Source organism: Triturus cristatus, chromosome 8, assembly GCF_964204655.1.
Source record: "Triturus cristatus chromosome 8, aTriCri1.1, whole genome shotgun sequence".
Taxonomy (NCBI): Eukaryota; Metazoa; Chordata; class Amphibia; order Caudata; family Salamandridae; genus Triturus; species Triturus cristatus.
The window spans coordinates 1,658,045,972-1,658,066,137 of record NC_140591.1 but is presented as its reverse complement, the minus strand read 5'-3'; the positions used below and the strand labels follow the sequence as shown (position 1 = coordinate 1,658,066,137).

Below are 20,166 nucleotides of genomic sequence, written 5' to 3'. Positions count from 1 at the left end.
AACAATTTGGCAGAACATTTTTGGCCTTTCTTAAGAAGCACCTTTCATTAGTACTTCTCACTAAAATCTAGGTAATGGAGGACACAGCCCTGAAATCTGCAGCTGATATGTTCAAGGCACGTGAGTGCTCATATTCCACTTCCTACTTCTAAGAACTCTCCAAGGAAAAGACAGGACCTATAAATAGAGTGCAATGGATTACATTTTGTTCTAAATCTTTGCCGTTTCAGCAGATCCATCCTCCTCCTTTGGTTGTAGTAAGACAACCTATATAACAATAGTGTCAAGGTGTGACACTGCTTGTCCCACAGGTAGATACAGACCCTGTTGCTCAGCCTTTGACACAATGAAAAACAGGTGCAATCTTCTCTAGAAGTTCCTCAAATTAATTTGCTTTCTAGCACTCCTTCTCAAAGAAGGCATCATGCTCGTACTCCTTGTACAAGAAGGTATCAAGCTCGCACTCCTGAGATGTAGTAGGAAAAAAGTAGGTATCACAGGTCCAGAATTCAAGGAGAAGATCACCTGTACCTAAACCGGAAAATATTCTATTTCTTGAGACTTTAAGTGGAATTAAAGTCCATTCTTGTCCCCTAGGTTACCCAAAATAGCCTCTCCTGTAAGATTATACTCTTACATTCCATGAATACCTGAAAAACGTGCCAGTAAAAGGAGTATCCCCATAAGCCAGTTCCTCCTACCACACATTGTGTGTCCCTTCATCACAGGCTTCTTGAAGGCATTGGACACCTTTAGTGCTAAGCCTCAAAGAACCAATTATGTACATGTTGTTCCAGAATCCATCAACTTCTATAGCAGAAATTGTTGCTTCATCACAAATACTTTAATAATGGAAAGATTTTTGAATACATCCTGCTGAGATGAACATAGTAAGAAAGGTGTGAAAACTCATTGCTGTATTTGATGAATTTAGGGTGCAAACAAATGGCATTTAGTGGTTACTAATGCTATTCCCTCAAGGTGGTATCATGTGTCAGCTCATTGTTAAATAATTGTTAAATACCCCCAAATTAGCCAAATCTTAAATCCTCAAACTAGCCAATGGCCAAAACAAACTGGAGGGGGCTAGGGAGAGTTTATGTCCACTTCCCAAGTGTGATTTTCCAAAAGGCTCCACAGTCACAGGCAGAGCAGTTAGAACTGGTCTACCAGAATCAAGATATAATATGCTAGGTCAACAAAGGGGGCACACAGCACTCCCCTTTGTAGTTTTGTAAGAAGACCTAGATATTCTGACCACCACCCCTTATTCAGCCAATTTCAGCACAGGAGTCGATAAGCAAGGGTTACAGTTTCCACTACCTGAGAGCGAAAGGCCAAGGGGAGATGAAAAGCATCCTGTAGTAACCAGCGATTGTGCAAATTACAGGGGGTCCTTACTGGGAAACAAGGGCAGTGTGCTGAAGTAATCGTGGTCGGGGAGCCAGTTGCTGCCTGACCATGATTAGTAACTGTACCCCTTGCTTATCGACTCTTGTGCTGATATTGGCTAAATAAGGTTTGTGGTCAGAATATCCAGAATTGGCCCCTCCCCACCTGCCCATCTGGCAGGCACAACAATTCAGTGCCTTCTCTCAAGCATAATTCCTTCAGTTCTGATGATAATACCCCCACGCTAAGTTGGGATAGAACCGTCGATCACACACTACATCTTGACTTCAATTGCATTTGCCTTGATTTTTGTGGATCACAAGATGTCTTTTACAATATGACTACTGTAAATATTTAAATTATTATTGATGTCACTATATTTGTACATGCCTATGGTCTGGAAATCTGATGATTTCCAACCCCCTTTTTACCCACTGCACTTGGTTGAATAATTTTACTTTTTTTGTTTGTTTGTTTAAATAAATATTTCTCAATTTGATTGTTAATTTTGCAGATCTATATGTTGTTATGGGCCCACATAAATTCCCTGTTCTGACTAGTACAAACATATGGGAGACTGATAGAAACTTTCATGTGGGCCAATGAGAAGATCCTCTTATTCTAGAAGCTTAGGCTACAGATAAGGAGGAAGAAAACCCTAATGGGATAGGCTCTTTTTTTTTTTTAAAGGAAATTAACTTTTATATAGGAAGGGTAGTAAGGATCTACCCCCCATTTGTTGGTACCACAACCTTTTAGGGAAAACGTTATGTTTCTGGCACATAGTCATTTGATAGCCAGTAATTGTTGGTAGCAGCAGACTGAAAAGATCATCTTAAGAATTTTTTTTGTCTGGAATATTAGCTCAGATCAAACAGTACTGTATAGAGTATAAAGTCTGCACAACCCCTCTATAATTGCCCACAATTGTTTAATTTACTAATCATTGGCAAAGCCTTTAAAACAGTAGTTAAGGACCTGATAGGACTGCTTCTTCCTTCCAATATGGAATATAGGTTTGTTCTTGTAATGGTAGACAATGCTATCTGATTCCCCGAGGCAGTGGATCTTAGACAACCGAATAGTGTACATATTTCTAATGGGATGATTGCTATCGTCACTAGGGTGGGGTTTCCCCAGGAAATTTTGAATGACCAGGGCAGTCCCTTTGTAGTGCGTTTAATGGCTACAAAATGTTCTCAATTAGAGATAAAACAGATCACTACTGTAGCCTTTCATCCACAGACTGATGGGTTGACAGAAAGGTACAATTCTACTCTCAAACCCACTCTCAAGAAATTCTTGGGTTTGGAAGCCGGGAATTGGGACCAGATGTTACTGTTGGCCTTGTTCGCAATACGTTGTCAGGAATAGAGAACTACAGGACAATACCATTCAACTTACTTTTTGGGCAAAAACTCAAAACACTTCTAGATATGGCTTGAAAAGTGTGGTAGGATATCCCAGACACTAATAAACCTTTTTTGAAGTATGTCAGTCAGCTAAAACCCAGAGGTTAGATGTTTTTTTTTCTCGGAAGGTATCGGGCATCAGAACGCTTCACAGGAGCACCAGTTGCATTACATAGGGACACATTAATTATTGTTAGGCAAGGGGGAGATTAAGTGATTTGTCCAGAATCACAGGATGTTGAGAGTTGTTGCAGAGACTCAAACCAGGTTCCCCAGATTTGAAGTTGACCACCCAAGCCTGTTATGCTACATCCTCTCCCATATACTGTTAGTCAAAATACAGAAAAACAGAACCAGATATCCCTTTTAGAGGTACAAGCAATGTTGAGAGTTTTAACCCCTCTGCTGCTAGGCTTTGAAACCCCCCCCCCCCCCCTGTGTGAAGCCTTTTTCTGGTTATTTGGGGTAGTTTGTGCTTAGGCCTCTGCAACTTTTTAGCCACATAATATATCCACGCTACATATGTGTCCTTTTCTTCCAACATCATGGGGATTTTAAAGCTACCCAGGGTTTGTTGATTCCCCTGGAGGAGACCCAGAAATTAGCCAAAATACACCAAAATGTTGTTTTTTGCGGAAAAATGGGAAAGTGCGTTTTTTTCCCCCTGCAAATAGCATCAACAAAGGGTTTGTGGTGCTGAAATCACCATTTTCCCAGCTTTCAGGGACTGACAGACTTTTGTCAGAAGACCAACATGTTTTACACAGTTTTGGCATGTTACTGGGACATTGCTATTTTTGCCGTTTTGCAATGGTTTTTTATTGTGTACCAGATATATAGCAATTCATTTGGGAAAATAAAAGCAGTGAAAAATCAGTATGAAAGACACCTATACCTATGTATTTCCAAAATGGGAACAAAATATAGAGTTTAGAAACAGTAGCTATTTGCACATCTCCGAAATTGTGGGTACCTATACTAGCATGTGAATTATAGGACATTTTTCAAAGTGACTTCTTTTTTACACATTGTCTTAAATTTGGAAATCAAAAAAGCATCAAAAGTCAATAGATAATAACAGTTGCGCTACAATTATGTATTCCACTAAGTCTCCCGATAAAAATGGTACCTCACTTGTGTGGGTAGGCCTAGTGCCCACGACAGGAAACGGCCCAAAACGCAACGTGGACACACCACTTTTTTACAGTGAAAACAGACCCGTTTTTTGCAAAGTGCCTAACTGTGGATTTTGAATCCCTAGCTCAGCCGGCACCTAAGGAAATCTAGCAAACCTATACATTTTTTAAAACTAGACAACCAGAGGAATCTAAGATGGGGTGAAATGAGTGGCTTTCACCAGGTTCTGTTACCCAGATTCCCTTGAAAACCTCAAACTTTGTAAAAATAACCACATTTTGCTTATATTTCTGTGATGGAAAGTTCTGGAATCTGCATGAATCCACAAAATTCCATGCACCCTAAATTTCCCAAAGTCTTGTGTAAAAAATGGTACCTCACTTGTGAGGGTAGGCCTAGTGCCCACGACAGGACACGGCCCAAAACGCAATGTGGACACACCATACTTTTACAGTGACAACTGACCCCCTTTTTTTCAATGTGCCTAGCTGTAGATTTTGAATCCTAGCTCTGCTGGCACATAGGGAAACCTAACAAACATATACATTTTTTAAAACTAGACACCCAAGGGAATCCAGGATGGAGTGACTTGTGTGGCTCTCACCAGGTTATGTTACCCAGAATCCCTTGCAAACCTCAAACCTTGTCAAAAAAACAAATTTTTGCTCACATTTCTGTGATTTAAAGTTCTGGAATCTGCGAGTATCCACAAAATTCCACCCACCCCGCATTCCCCAAAGTCTTCGGATAAAAATGGTACCTCACTTGTGTAGGTAGGCTTAATGCCTGCAACAGGAACTGGCTCAAAATGCAACACGTACACACCACCTTTTTACCGTGAAAACTGACCCCTTTTTTTGCCAAGTGCCTAGATGTAGATTTTGAACACTAGCTCTGCCAGCACCTAGGGAAACCTAGGAAACATACACATTTTTGAAAACTAGACACCCAGGGGAATCCAGTATAGGGTGACTTGTCTGGCTCTCACCAGGTTCTGTTACCCAGAATTCCTTGTAAATCTCAAACGTTGTCACATATCTGTGATGGAAAGTTCTGGAATCTGCGTGTATCTACAAAATTCCATGCAACCCGCATTCCCCAAAAGTCTTACGATAAAAATTATACCTCACTTGTGTGGGTAGGCCTAGTGCCTGCGACAGGCAACTGCCCAAAACGCAACGTGGAAACACTACATTTTTACAGTGAAAACTGACCCTTTCGTGGCAAAGTGCCTAGCTGTAAATTTTGGACCCTAGCTCTGCCGGCACCTAGGGAAACCTAGCAAACCTATACATTTTTTAAAACTAGACACTCAGGGAAATCCAGGATGGGGTGACTTGTGGGGCTCTCACCAAGTTCTGTTAAACAGAATCCCTTGCAAACCTCAAACTTTGTAAGAAAAAAACACATTTCCCCACAATTCTGTGATGGAAAGTTCTGGAATCTGCGTTGGTCCATAAAGTTCCACCCACCTCACATTCTCCAAAGTCTCCCGATAAAAATGGCACCCCACTCGTGCGGGTGGGTCAACTACCCGCCACAGTAAAAGTGCCCAAAACGTATTGTGGAGACATCAAAATTACGTATTACAAAACAATCTGTTTTTGCAAGGGGTGGGGCACCTACGTATTTGGCCCCGGGCTCAGCGGGCAGCTGGGGAAACCTACCAAATTCACACATTTCTGAAAACTAGACACCCTGGGGAGTCCGGTGAGGTATGGCTTGCGTGGATCCCCCAACGTTTTCCTACCCAGAATCCCCAGTAAAACTCAAATTTAGCTGAAAAAATCACTTTTTCCACACAAACATGTAAGGAAAATGTGATTTGTTTTTAGCTAAATTTGAGGTTTGCTGGGGATTCTGGGTAGGAAAACATAGTTTTCAGAAATGTCTGAGTTTGGTAGGTTTCCCCAGATGGCCGCCGAGCAGGGACCTAAAACGCAGGTCCCCCCTTGCAAAACCAGGTTATTTTCTAATAGATAGGGGGCATCTGTGTTTTAAGTCCCAGGGTCAGCAGCCATCTAGGGAAACCTACCAAACCCACACATTTCTGAAAACTAGACACCCGGGGAGTCCAGGGAGGTGTGACTTGTGTTTACCCCCAAAGTTTACCTTCTCAGAATGCCCTGCAAACCTCAACTTTTGCTGAAAAAAATCACATTTTTCTGAGATAGCCCTACGAGCACTGAAATATTAAAACTGAAACTAAGTTTCAGTTTTGTTTTCGATGTAATGACAACAGGGCGCCATTTGTGCAATTGTCATTACACTGTAAATAAGAAAAAGGTCTTGAGAGGTTGGGGTAGCTATTCCCACCTCCAGAGGACCCCCCCAAACAAAGGAAATCCCTTTGCAGCAGAGGGATTTAGTGTGCCTGTGCACATGACAGAATGATTCCGTCATAAGCACGGGAGCACTGGTGCTCATGACGGAACCATTCCGTCATGAGCACCGAAAGGGTTAAACTAGTTGACATAGTCTTATTACTTTTACTATCATCAGAAAATAAAATGCTAATCTAAGGGCAAGGGCCTTACACAATCCTTGATTAGGTAACCCCTGTAATTGACTATCTAAAAATAAACTGATCCTGCAAAGAAACAAAAAATATACCATGTTACTTTGGACACTTATTCTTGTGGGGATAAAGAAGAAATACAATATGTCGCTGATGATCTAGAAATAGGGCAAACAAACACATTTGGGCTCTAGAGAGCTTGCCCAATATATTTTGTTAATTCCTGGACACACCAATACAGTTCAACTCTACATTGGCACTGAACCTGAAGGTGGGCAATAGAAGAGGAGGTAAAATCTATGCTAGAGTTAGGGATTATTGAACCCTCGAATAGTAGCTGGAACTCACCGATGGCACTTGAACCAAAGTCAGATTGTACCATCTTGTTTTACATAGGTATTTGGAAAGTGAACCAAATATCTAAATTTGAAATACCCGGTACCAAGAGTAGATGAGATGATTAGAAAGTTAGTTTATTAGCATTCGAGGAATAAGGAGGAAACGACTTTCTCCATGCCAAATCAGTTACACCATTTCATTGTCTTAGCATTTGGCCTTCATGGACCCCATCTACTTTCCAAAGCATGTTGAATACTTTAATAAACTCTCATCATAACTATGCAACAGCCTATATTAATGATATTTTTATAGGCTCCATGGAATCATAAAAACTATATAGCAGCAGTCCATAATACAAGCTGGTCTTAAAGTAAACCCCAAAAAGAGCAAGTTGGCCTGTACTCAAATAAAATATTTGGTTATTTGCTAGGAAAAGGACAAAGAGGCAGGAGAACAAGAGGACAAGATATGAGCTATTCGGAATGTTCCCTTTAAGGACACAAGGAAAGACCTTAGAACCTTGTTAGGCAACATCTGCTATTATCGTCGATTTATGCCATGGTTTTCTCACAGGGCTTTCTCTCTTGCAGACATTTTTAATAAGTGTGCAACACCAATAAAGTGTTAAAAAGAACCTCCCCATGAAATTTCCCAAGCCTTTGGCATACTGCAAACAATTTTGTCAAAACCTATGCTCCAGTCTCCAAAAATGGGGGAGGGTGCAAGTGCTTTTTCCCCATGCAATTTCAATTAAAAAAACTAGACAATACAGAAAAACATAAAGCTAGATCTTTACTCACAAAGGTTTTTTTTGTTATTTGGTATAATTCTGAGCCATTTTAAGTGCAATTAAGATTAAAAATGTATAGATATCTATTGCCTGAGTGCTCCTGCAAGAAAAAAAGGCAAAAAATGCATTCTGAGTCATTGGCCCGAAGGACTCCCACACTACCGAGCAATGTGATTGTCTGACACAACAAAAATGTTGTGGCATCCATTTTAGAACTCAGAATGTGAAAGTTTGTTATGGTCCTGTAGGAGTCCTGTGGGACCCAGCAGAGCCAAACAAGTGACCAAAAACTAAATTAATTTGGGGGCCTCAGATGTTGTGTGCCGGATATTGGTTGTTCAGTTAAAATTGGCTGCAAAGCTTGGTCAGAAGCTAGCTCTGTTAAGTAGGAAGCCCCTACTACTCACAACGCTCAGTGTAAAGACTGTGTATGGAGCCCACTGCCTCCAGAGATACAAACCTCCCATTAAGTAGCAAGCTCCTACTATGCAGAGTTTGCCCTCAGTGCAGAAAGAGTGCAAAGAGTCCACTCCCTCCAGAGACACCAGCCACATTAAGTGGGTAAACCCCTACTATGCACTGTCTGCGCTCAAAGCGCAGACTGTGTTCAGATCCCACTGCCTCCACAGACTTAAGCAGCAATAGGTTGGTGAGCTCCTACTACGTACAGACAGCTCTTCAGCTCACAGAGCACAAACCATACATAGAGCCCATCATAGATACAAGTACCAATAGGTGGGCAAGCCTCTACTTTGTATAGTCTGCGCTCAGGTGCAGACTGTGTGTAGAAACCAGTCTCTCCATAAATCCAAGCTGCGTTAGGTGGGCAAGTCCCTACTAAGAACAGCCTACACTCTTTGCATGACTCTTCATGGAGAGCGCACTCCTTCCAGACACCCAAGGCCAATTAGCTGGGCAAGGTACTCTCTGCACGGCGCAGGGCAGGACAACTAAGGTATGGTAACAAAATAAGATTTTATGTTGAAAAAAATCCTAGAAATTCACTGAAAAAATATAGTTAAAGTGATGCTATAATTATGTTTGATTATTATCTCTTACTTTACATTTTAAATAAACCTGAAAAAAATCACAGAAAAAACCACAAATTAAAGTGACTCTATAGTTAGGTGAAAATGTAATTAAAACGTTTACATTTTAAACCAAAAAAAACATTGCTGGAGGGTAATTGAACTTTATGCTTGACAGCACTTCCAAAACCTGACCTCTGTGACTAGGGAGTGCAGAAGGCAAACATGGACAAAAGTGCTGCTGCATAGGAATCCTAAGAACCAGTATTAAATGGACATTTTGCTGTTGGACTAAAATGGAGTTGTGGGGAGCCCTCCTTCAACTTCAACTCATTAACTGCTGTCTATGTAAACAGTCCTCAATAATCCGGCATTTTCCATCAATGTTCTTTTTTAATAGGAACATTAGTTAATAGATGAGAGTAGAATATTTAATTTATAAAACCATCTGTTATGAAACATTCTTTGTTTCATAAGTAAGCTGCTTTCTTTTAGTGTCAGGACCAATGCACTGCTGCACCCTTGAGGCAGTTTTAAGAAAATAATTGATTATGAACTGATAAAAGCAGTTTTTGTTAAAAGTAGCCCAAAATTGTTTTATTACATTTGAGCCAACCAACACCAGGGGGCATATTTAAAAGCCCCTATCATCCCCACAACGTCGCTTTCAGTGATGGCGATAGGGACCTTGCCTTATTTACAAGGCAGCGTTAAGACACTTAACGTGGCTTAACACTGGCTTGTAAATAAGGCACTCTTTCACGCTGTAATAAGCATGAAAGGGGCGGGCAATGGGTGTTGTGGTCGGCATTCCACTGCAACACCTATTGATTTTGACACTGCCTCCTATTTACAAGGGCAGCGTAAATTGGAGGCAGCACCAAAGTCAAGACCAGGGAAAAACTGGTCTTAAACAGGCGAAATGAGGATTTAATTTATTAATCCTACTCCAGTCTGTACAACAGTAGGGAAAGTGTTGGACTTCGGAGGGGTAAAATGTATTATTCCCACTACAGTCTGTGCAACAGTAGGGAAAGCGTTGGTCGTCAGAGGGTAACATTCACTGTCCTCATTCCATTCTGTGCAATTGGACTTTGGAGAGGTGAATTTGACTATTCCCCGTCCAGTCTGTGCAAAAGTTGGAAAAGTGTTGGACTTCAGAGGGGTAAAATTCACTATTCCCACTCCAGTCTGTGCAACGATAGAGAAAATGTTGGACCTTGGAGGGGTTAAATTTACTATTCGCACTGTTGGCTGTGCAACAGTAGGGAAAGTGTTGGACTTCAAAGGTGTATCATTTACTATTCTCGCTCCAGTCTGTGAAACAGATGGGAAAGATTTGGAATTCAGAGGGGTAAAATGTACTATTCACACTCAAGTCTGTGCACCATTAGGGAAAACGTTGGACTTTGGAGGGGTAAAATGTACTATTCTCACTCCAGTCTGTGAAACTTCAGAGGGGTAACAACTATTATTCCCACTGCAATCTGTGGAACAGTAGGGAAAGTACTTCACTTCAAACACATAATATATATGAAACATAACCCTATTAATTAAAAAAATATTTACAACTCTTATTATGAACTTTATTCATTAACCAAAATATTAAATAAGTATAAATAAATAAATATATATATATTTTACCTACTGGCGGTCGCCAGTAGGTAGTTATAGTTAGGACCTATTTTCCATAGGAAATCCGCAACATTCTATTTCCAATAAGTCTATCGCCGGTTGACGAATCTTCGTGAAATTTTCCAAACTTTTGGCCAGCTCTGGTCCACTCCTATCCTGAAAGTTTCGTGGTGATTCGTCAAGCGGGGGCTGAGAAAAAAGGGGGGTCCCAAAACACGTTTTCCCCATGCAATTTCCCATAGGACCTGTTGACGCAGCTACAGCACGAACTGCTGAACGGAATTACACCAAATTTGGCAAAGAGGTAGTCCTCAGTTCAGACTCGTGCCTTTTGCATAAATGGTATAAATCCGTTCAGTAGTTCCTGAGAAAATGAGAGTAAAAAAGATAGATATATCTTTGGCCGCGGAGGATCCGCGCACCCTAAGTGCACCCTCCCTGAACCGAGCGCGCACCCTCCCGATCACGCGCTGAATGCTAATTGGCTGTCAAGTGTCTGTCTACATTCGAAACCAGGAACTGTTTGCAGCCATTTTGTGCCTCGGTAGCATTTTTAAACGGCAAAATGCGCGCAGGGTGCGTGGTTCCTAACGCATTGGGTGCGCGGATCCCAAATAAATGGGGAAAAAAATTAAAAAATAAGGTTTGGAAAATATAGTTTATAAAATATAAAACTATATTTTAAATCATTAACAATTTTTTTAAAACCCCAATAAAAACAAATATTTTTTAATTTTTAAAAGAATTAATTGAAAAAATAAGTTAAAAAAAGGTGATAAAAAAGTATTGAAAAAAACAATTAAAGAAATTGAAATACTGGTCCCTCGGTAGAAGCGAGGCTGATTAAGTAAGGTAAATAAGTGTGTGAAAGAGGTAAAGGAGGCAGGGTAGAAATACTCTGACCGTCTAGTGTTGCTTAGGGGGTGCCAGAAGGACCCCCTGGGGCCCCCTTTTTTTTTTTTTTTTTTAAACGGCGAAATGCGTGCAGGGTGCGTGGTTGCAAACGCGTTGGGTGCGCGGATCCCAAAAAAATGGGGAAAAAAATTAAAAATAAAGTTTTGAAAATATAGTTCACAAAATATTTAAAAAAATATAAAACTATATTTTAAAACATTAACATTTTTTTTGTAAAAACCCAATAAAAACAAATATTTTTTAATTTTTAAAAGAATTAATTGAAAAAATAAGTTAAAAAGGGTGATAAAAAAGTATTTAAAAAAAACATAATTAAAGGAATTGACACACAAATTTAAAAATTTAAAAATTCAATGAAAATCATTAAACATCATAGCTTTAGAGATAAATTATAGTTAGGAATTAGCATTTAAAAAACCTTTGAAATTCACTAAAAAAACCATAGGTTTCATGCACGTTATAGTTAGGAATTGGCATTTAAAAAACCTTAGAAATTCACTGAAAAAACCATAGGTTTCAGGGGTGTTATAGTTAGCTGGAAATGTACCTCGTACAAAACCCTAGAAATTCCCCCGTTATAGTTAGTTCAGCTAACTATAACTTGTGCGCCCCCGCAATGCACTGCTGATGACATCACATATTACATCACTCATGACATGGTCAGTGATATCACTGATGACATCAATGATGACATCTCAAATGACATCAGTGATGACATCACTGATGACATCATCCATGTAATAAATTAGTGCATCTCTCACACCCTAATATAACCTTTGATACACCGACTCAAAATTTCAGACAGCCATTCTCAAAACCATAGAAACTCCAATACCAATAACTACATACACATTCATTGACTCTTAGGTCTACACACACCTCCACTCACTCACCTGTAGAGTCACTCATACATACAGTCACTCAGTACAGGTCTTTCATATGCATTTATACACCTATATTGACACTCAGACACCGCCAATCATCCATAGACATACTCACACACCTAGTCAATCATGCAAATAATTAATCATACTCCAATTTACTCACCTATACAGTTATACACACACAAGTTCACATACTCATAAAAATACTACCACATTCTTACGCTCTTATACAATTACTGATACAAGCACACACTCATCCATACAGCCACTCTCACAATCACACACTCTCACATATACCCAGTTATATACTCTTACACATATACCCTGCCTTTCACATATGTAGTTACTCACGCATGTACCATTGAGATATACATTCAATCACTAACACACCCATACATACACTTACCCAACCAAACAGTCCATCACAGATGCACTCTTAAAACCATGCACCCATAGAATCACCCACTCACACATCTATGCACAGTCACACACACCCTAACCACACAAACACTCAGGCACCCATACAGATACTCAGACAATCAATCAATAACCCATATAGACACTCATATAGCTATTCACAAAACCATGCAGCCACTTATACACCAACAGACAGACAGATACAGACATTCACACAGTTTAGTCACTAGTCTGCAGTAAGATACATTTAATGACTCACTTATAGAGTCAGTCACACACCTAGAAAATCATCCATTCACAACCTTATACACCCACTCATTTTTCCATAGGTCTTTCCCTATATATATTAAACATATTAAAACTCTACAGAAACACAGACTCACTGGATGACATCATCAGTGCTGTCATCAGTGATGTTATTTGAGATGTCATCAGTGATGTCACTGACCATGTCATGAGTGATGTAATATGTGACATCATCAGCAGTGCATTGCGAGGGCGCACAAGTTATAGTTAGCTGAACTAACTATAACGGGGGAATTTCTAGTGTTTTGTATGAGGGAAATGTCCAGCTAACTATAACGTGCCTGAAACCTATGTTTTTTTCAGTGAATATACATATATATATTCACTGAAAAAACCATAGGTTTCAGGCACGTTACAGTTAGGAATTAGCATTTAAAAAACCTTAGAAATTCACAGTAAAAACCATAGGTTTCAGGGGTGTTATAGTTAGCTGGACATTTCACTCGTACAAAACCATTGAAATTCCCCCGTTTTAGTTAGTTCAGCTAACTATAACTCGCGCGCCTGCAATGCACTGATGAGGACGTCACATTTTACATCACTCATGACATGGTCAGTGACATCACTCATGACATCACTGATGACATCTCAAATGACATCACTCATGACATCACTGATGACATCATCCTTGTGATAGAGTGGCATACTTCCTCTCATCTCACCATACTACCCCAGTACCTATGAGCCAGAGTCTGACTTGCTAATGTCCCTGACTTGCCCTCCTAACCTTTCAAGAAAATCAAGTGAGTTGGCACTCCAGAACACAACACTCTTGATCCTCTCAGGGATCATGGTAACAGGACACACCCTTTCGCTCTCTCACTGGTAGTTGTCCACAATAAAATAAACAAGAGACACAAAAGTAGTTTTGAATATTTATTTAAACTATCGTGCATTAAGATGCAGTACTTTTCCCACAATTAGAAAACAATTGGATAGCAAAATATAGCTAGCCTGGTTAAACCATATATCATAAAAAGTCCTGTCATGTTATAAGACAGATTAGTCGTAATGAAGCTAAATGATTATATATTAAGATCTCTGGGGTTATTGGCGGACCTCATACCTCCCATGCAATGGGAAGCGCAACTGCGTTCCACACCCAGCCGCACTGCATTAAGTGGATATCCCACCCTATTCGAAAGTTTTAACATGCCTTCTCTGCATTTGATTCCTTTTAATCCAAAGTGTCAATCCAAAGTTTATAAACTCATCATTTTTCAATCCACAAATACGGTGTCCTGCTTTTCGACCGCTTCCCATATTCAAGTTGTGCACTAGGCCACTATCAAGAACATGATCAAAATTACAAGGTACGTCTAGAGCAGTGTTTCTTTATTTACACCCAATGCATTTCGGGCTATTCATGAACCTTTCTTCCGGGGGTCACTGAAAATTATTAAATACAACATAGCAGTTACAATATGTTTTACAGAGTACATATGAAAATCAAAATAATATAACTTGAATTAAGCCCAATTATCCACATACACATTTACACTAATATTGCACATGAAACTATGTACATTTATCTTCAAGAAACCAAGAAAGATAATGAATTCTAATAAGTGTCACTATTACCAACCAAATTTGCAACGCTTCACTTCCCTACCCCCAGTTTTAGTTATTAACCTCACACTCACACCTTGAGCAACAAGCGAAAAAAACACACTAATTCGTACATCATTCCTCCCTACCCCTATTTAGTTTTTTGTTTTTTGCCTCACACGCACACTTTAAACACCTTGCAAATCAAACACTCAATCTTACACCATTTACTATTACTCCAACGCTCATATCAACTAAACTCCATCATGCACATCCTATGTTAAATCATCTTCCATCTTAGCTCCGATCTCACACGCATTGACTACATAGCCTTCATACCTCAGCATACATGGATGGATGGTGTACATCTCAGCTGACGAGCTAATCTAGCCCCAGGACCTTCGCTCAGTGTGTGCTTTGAATCTGTGTCCTCAGTTACATGACAAGACATGTGTGCAAACGACAGCTTCATTTTCATGTTGTGTCTAAGTGCTAGTGTCCGACCAGAGAGAATATCAAGGTGCATTGTTGTTGGACCTTGTCTGTGGTGTTCAGACTAAATCCCAGGAAAAGAACAGGGGTGGGCAGAATTTGCGTAGTCGCGGTAAAAAATCTCCGCGAGCACGCAAAAGTTCAGCGAACACGCGGAATTGCTTGTTCCGCCTGTTCGCAATGCTTTTTTCCTGTTTGCGAACGCTGTTTGCGTGCTCGGGGAGAAATATCTTGCGAACACGCATTTTGAAAGCGCGAACAAGGAAAGAATTCCACGAAGTCACAGATCGTGGAGTTTTTGGCAATTCCGTGTTCTCTGCGGAACGCGAAATTACCCAAATTCCGCAAATTCCGCGAGCAGGACAGAATTTACCACCCAAGCCTAGAAAACATTGCAGGTTCCTTGTGAAAATACAATGTGGCACAAAATCAAGCAAACTTATGTAGTAACATGTGCAAAAAAAACAGGGCCTTCAACGGGCACAACAAGGCTAACTTAGAGAAAACTATAATGGGCCATCCAGGAAGTACACAACATCCACACTTTATCAGAATAATAGCATGAAATAAAATACTATTCTTTCATGTATCGCACTGCAGCAACTGCAAATGCTGCACTTCGTTATGTGAAAAGTAAAATATGTATGTAAAATAAGGCACTCTCCTCCCCTCTCACTAGCGCCAGAAATTAGCAGCTGTGTGCCACGGAGACACCTTTGCGCCATGGTCCACCCTTGGTGCACCCCCATGTCGCTGCTTTGCATTACTTTTCTGTTATTTCCAACGCTAAACAAGTTTAGCTCTGGAAAGTAAATTGAAAAAAACAATTTGTGCCAATTTGTGTCACATTTGTGATGCAAACAAGGCTCAAAATCTTCGTACATCTCCCCCGAAGTGTAATGAATATAATTAAAAGGTAAACAAACTCAAAGCACAGTTTGGAAATAAAAAACACTGAAAACGATATCGGTAATGACAATTTAGAAATACAGCCAAATCATTGTGTTTTGAATGAATCCATTGTGTCCCTCTCCAACTTAAAGGCTAAGAACTCCATGAAGGAGTCCGACTCCGCATATGATGATTGGTCAACAGCCCAAGTCACAAGCTTCAAAGAACAAACATGATCTTCAGTCTCAGCCGATGATGAGACATGCACCGGAAAATCGCCATCCATGTTAGTGGAGCCTGCTTCCTGTGACTCATGTGGTGATGCACACCGTTCCGTGAAGGTTAGTGGTTCAACCCTCACATTGTGTAAAAGTCACAAACCTAAAGGACAATCCTGAAAATGGGTCGCTAAGGGACTCCTCAGCAGTCCAAGGCTGCGAGCACCTGTGAACCCATGCACATATCCAGTGCCCATTCAAAGGGGCATCAGAAACAGTGAAACAAGCGCTGTAAGCAGGTAAACCAGACAGACCGGAATGTTAAGAACCAATCAAGATCCAGTTCTTGCAGTAGACAGATTCCAAAGATCTTAAGCATACACTCACTGTAGTGTTGGCGCAGTTATAGTTCCAGAGGGCCTGTAAAAGGAACACCCATTGCAGAAAAGCAGGAACAGGATGAGAATGCCGCAAATGAGGAATAGCAGCAATGGCAATCCTCCAAATACACCGGAAAAAATGGAGTGGATAAAGGCTGGGCTTACTCCAAAGACATTTTGGAACCAAGTAACAAGGTTGGAGCTAACAACCTTGAAAAGTGGGAGAGGTTGACCGTACTAGAGACATTAAACATTTGATGCACTAATTCTCCGAAATGCAGAGGAAGATTTGTATTTAACAATGACTGTATTTCACTGGAAGTTCGAGCCACCTGCAATTCGAAGGTTTCATGAGCAGATGTGAGCTGCTTCTTGTTGGACCAATAATGCTTTGAGTCTGCTTAGCTTGTTGAAATCTGCCTTCAAAATTGGAAAGGAAGGTCACAATGAGCTATCTGAGATCCCATGTGGAAGGGGAAACAAGACATTGTTGCAACATGTGATTAACTGTGAATCTGACAAATATACAGAACTCCAGCTCACATTTCTCAACAATTTTGATCACTAAACATCAAATAACTCTTGTTAGAGAGTGTCATAATAAGGGGTAGATTTGCCGGAATCCGGATTCCTTTTAAATAACAGGCAAATTGGACGCTGAAATATTACATGACCCGTGAATTTTTACATTTTTACAAACAAATGAATGTCTGACAGTAGAGTTGCATTATTCTACAGTAATACAAACTTCCCTGTTGGCACGTTCACAATGATATGTAAAAGAAAGTGACTATAATTTATAAATGAGGCTGCTCCCAGGGGGTTCATATCTACCTACATCGAAATGTTTAATGCAAGCTGTGACTTGAAATGTTAAGATGGGCAGAGAAATACCTTCGTGTATTAACCACACAGCCGAAGGAGTTTCAGCTATAGTGAATGGAAATTGTTCTAAATTTTCTAAATGCAGCATTTTGTAGGTTGTGTCTTTCATGGCCATTAATTCTTGTTTGTGTGTTAAATTAAAAGGCAAAAATAAATCACTGCAATTCAAATAATGCCATGGAATGCACCCATTTTTAAGTGTTTCAAGCGTCCAGCTAAACTACATAATACATCTAAGTTGACTTTGCCCATGATACAATGCTGACATGTCACTCTGCACAATATCAACAATAGTGGACACAATGTTGTTAGAATTGTAAATAAAAGATGACAAAGTATTAATGTTATTATCAAATATAGCAAGAACTTCATCCAAATTATCTTGGATAATTTGTCTCAAATGTGCAGCAGGTTGAATCTGGGATCATCTCCACATTTCATTATATGTAGCATAAATAAATCTTTTAAAACGTGGGGTATTTGGGACCTAAAAGAAAATCTGACAAATTAATGTCTTCGAACAAAAGAGAAAGATGTTGCTTCATTGCAGACAGTGTGGAATGTTCCAACCATTGTTAACATAACTTTCCCACTGAATAAGTGGTAATAATACTAGAATGTGTTGACTGAGCATATTGGGTATCAGGTCTGTTTGATTTGAATCCAGGTGTGGAATTTGTATGTAAGTTGTTACAATTCAAATCTTACCAGGAAAGGTGAAGCCTGTGGCCTATTTTGGTTTGTTGTGGCACACATACCACAAACATTTTTCTGAGGAAAGTATTGCTGCTTGAGCTAGCTACCATAGTTTCAGCAAAATGTTTTCCACAGAAATCTGATTCACTTTTACAAGTCACATCAGGACTTATTTACAAGCACCTTGCGCAGCAAGGGCGTCACTTTTAACATAGGAAAAGTGGTGCACAGGCGCTGCAAGGGGCTTGTAAATATGCCCTGTCATTTTCTTTTGGTCGAAGTGCAATCACAGCTCACAATAGGATAATTATCCATCTTCCCCCAGTTTAACAGTCCTATAATTTATGACCACAATTCAATTTACTGAAAAAACACTGAAGGATAATGTCTTGATTCAAGTAGAAGTCAGTATCAACCACTGGAAGAAATTGAGTTTTTTTTTCTGATGACCCAATTTGAACCCTTACTTAATATTTATTAACAGAAGAGTAGATATTGTGAAGACCTTTTATATATGTCAGCATGGACAATATCCATATTACTGAGTAGTTAGGATCCTCATTCATCAATTACAAAATGTATTTATGGATTAACATGTGATGTCAGAATTAATAAAGTATCAGCAGAACTGTTGATCTACCTGGGATTGGATGTTGACGGCTGTCTGTGGCACTGTTGGTTCTGGTGTGGAGTCAACTAGTTTTGGGAACTTGCCCAACAAGCTTTTCAGAGCCTTTTCAATGTGGTCGAGATTGACACCTTCCTCATTCTCATTTTTGCGCTTCTTGGTTTGCTTGAACATGATTTTCTCCAGTTTCTGATGGAAGACGAAAGTTGTCTCTATATTATTATACAGTTGGATCAGAGTTTTCTCTGTCACATAATCTTGCAGGCTGACACCTTGATCCAGGAAAAGCTGCACAAAATTGGGCCTATTTTCAATCAGAGCAACTGTAAGCGCTGGATACAAGTCTTCAGGCTGTAAAGGTGAAAGAGATAATCCATTAATCATCGGGGTGGCACTTGTGTCTGTATCTAGAGATATATGTGAAATGCTGCACATAGAACAGTCTGTCAATTCGAACATGAGGAAAAGGTAATTAGATAGAGACTGCGAGCTAATTCAGGGGGTAAATAGACATTATACAAGACAAAAACAACATCACTAGAGAGAGAGAATGTTTTTGACAATTATTGCAGGACAGTCAGTGCCCGCAGGACAGTTGGGCATTCACTACTTCTAGGCTGAATGACATACACGCTCTACTATTTAAAGGCTGTTATTCTATGCAAAATTGTGTTGTGTAGTTCCTATAAATCTATATAGGATTTGTGCGTTTGGATAACATGAACTATGGGATTGGTGTCCAGACTGATTCCAGACACCCTCGCAGGATATGTTAGTCTGTAGGCCAGCTAGCTCACAGTGCCACTATGTGCCCCTCTTACCAAGGAGTGAATAGTTTCTGGTAGCTATCGAACAGGACAACCCTGACCCCTCAGGGATCGTGGAAACTGTACAGTACTTTTCGCTCAGTCACTTGTGCTCACTTTGTCTCAGAGAGATATACACAATAAACAATGGGGATGTTTTCAATAAGCATTTATTGAACTATCGTCCTTCTAGTATAAAATACGTGTGCTGAAAAACCATTAGACAGAAACAGATATATATGGTTATGAGAACTAACAGAGAAAATAAAAGTAGAATTCCACCATAGTGCTACAACAATGAACATATGCGGGCATATAGATACATGACAGTAATAATGCGTACTTCTACGATGATAACCCTAACTAGATGTACCTAAATGTACCTACCATGTATGTAGGTGTATGGCCAAGAATCGCCCTAGTAAAGAGCCAACCCCATTACTTGATGTGAGAGAATGAAGGACTCTGCCTTGGTCTCGGGTTGGACACCCCGCAAGGGATGTCAGACCACTGCATGCTGGAGTATCTGCATGTAGGGACTTCAGCATCTTGTTTCAGTGTGTCAGCATGGAAGTCTTTCTCCTTTGGTTTGCCCAGCGAAGATGTGGTGTTTACATACCCAAAATGACCCTCAGGGGTTCTATCTAGATGTGTCATGGTACTGTGGGCATGTCGGCCAAGAATGGCGAAAGTGATGACCTTCATACAAAATTATTATGCAGACGATGGTAATCCGGCTGTGATACTGATAATCATCATGCAAAATAAATGAGGTTCGTTTTCGGAGAAAACCACACAACATTTATGCAACACCTAACTAGGTAAAAGATCAGCACCAGAATCGGTATG

At 40.0% G+C, this 20,166-nt stretch overlaps 1 protein-coding gene across 1 annotated transcript in view; it reads right to left on the bottom strand.

Annotated features, from left to right (window-relative positions):
• Window positions 1–20,166, bottom strand: part of LOC146808503 (transient receptor potential cation channel subfamily M member 2-like) — a 637,932-nt gene that overhangs the window by 581,808 nt on the left and 35,958 nt on the right. Inside the window, exon 2 of the mRNA XM_085623963.1 lies at window positions 18,524–18,862. Coding sequence (XP_085480089.1) covers window positions 18,524–18,862 — 339 coding nt within the window. The remainder of the gene's footprint in view (window positions 1–18,523; window positions 18,863–20,166) is intronic.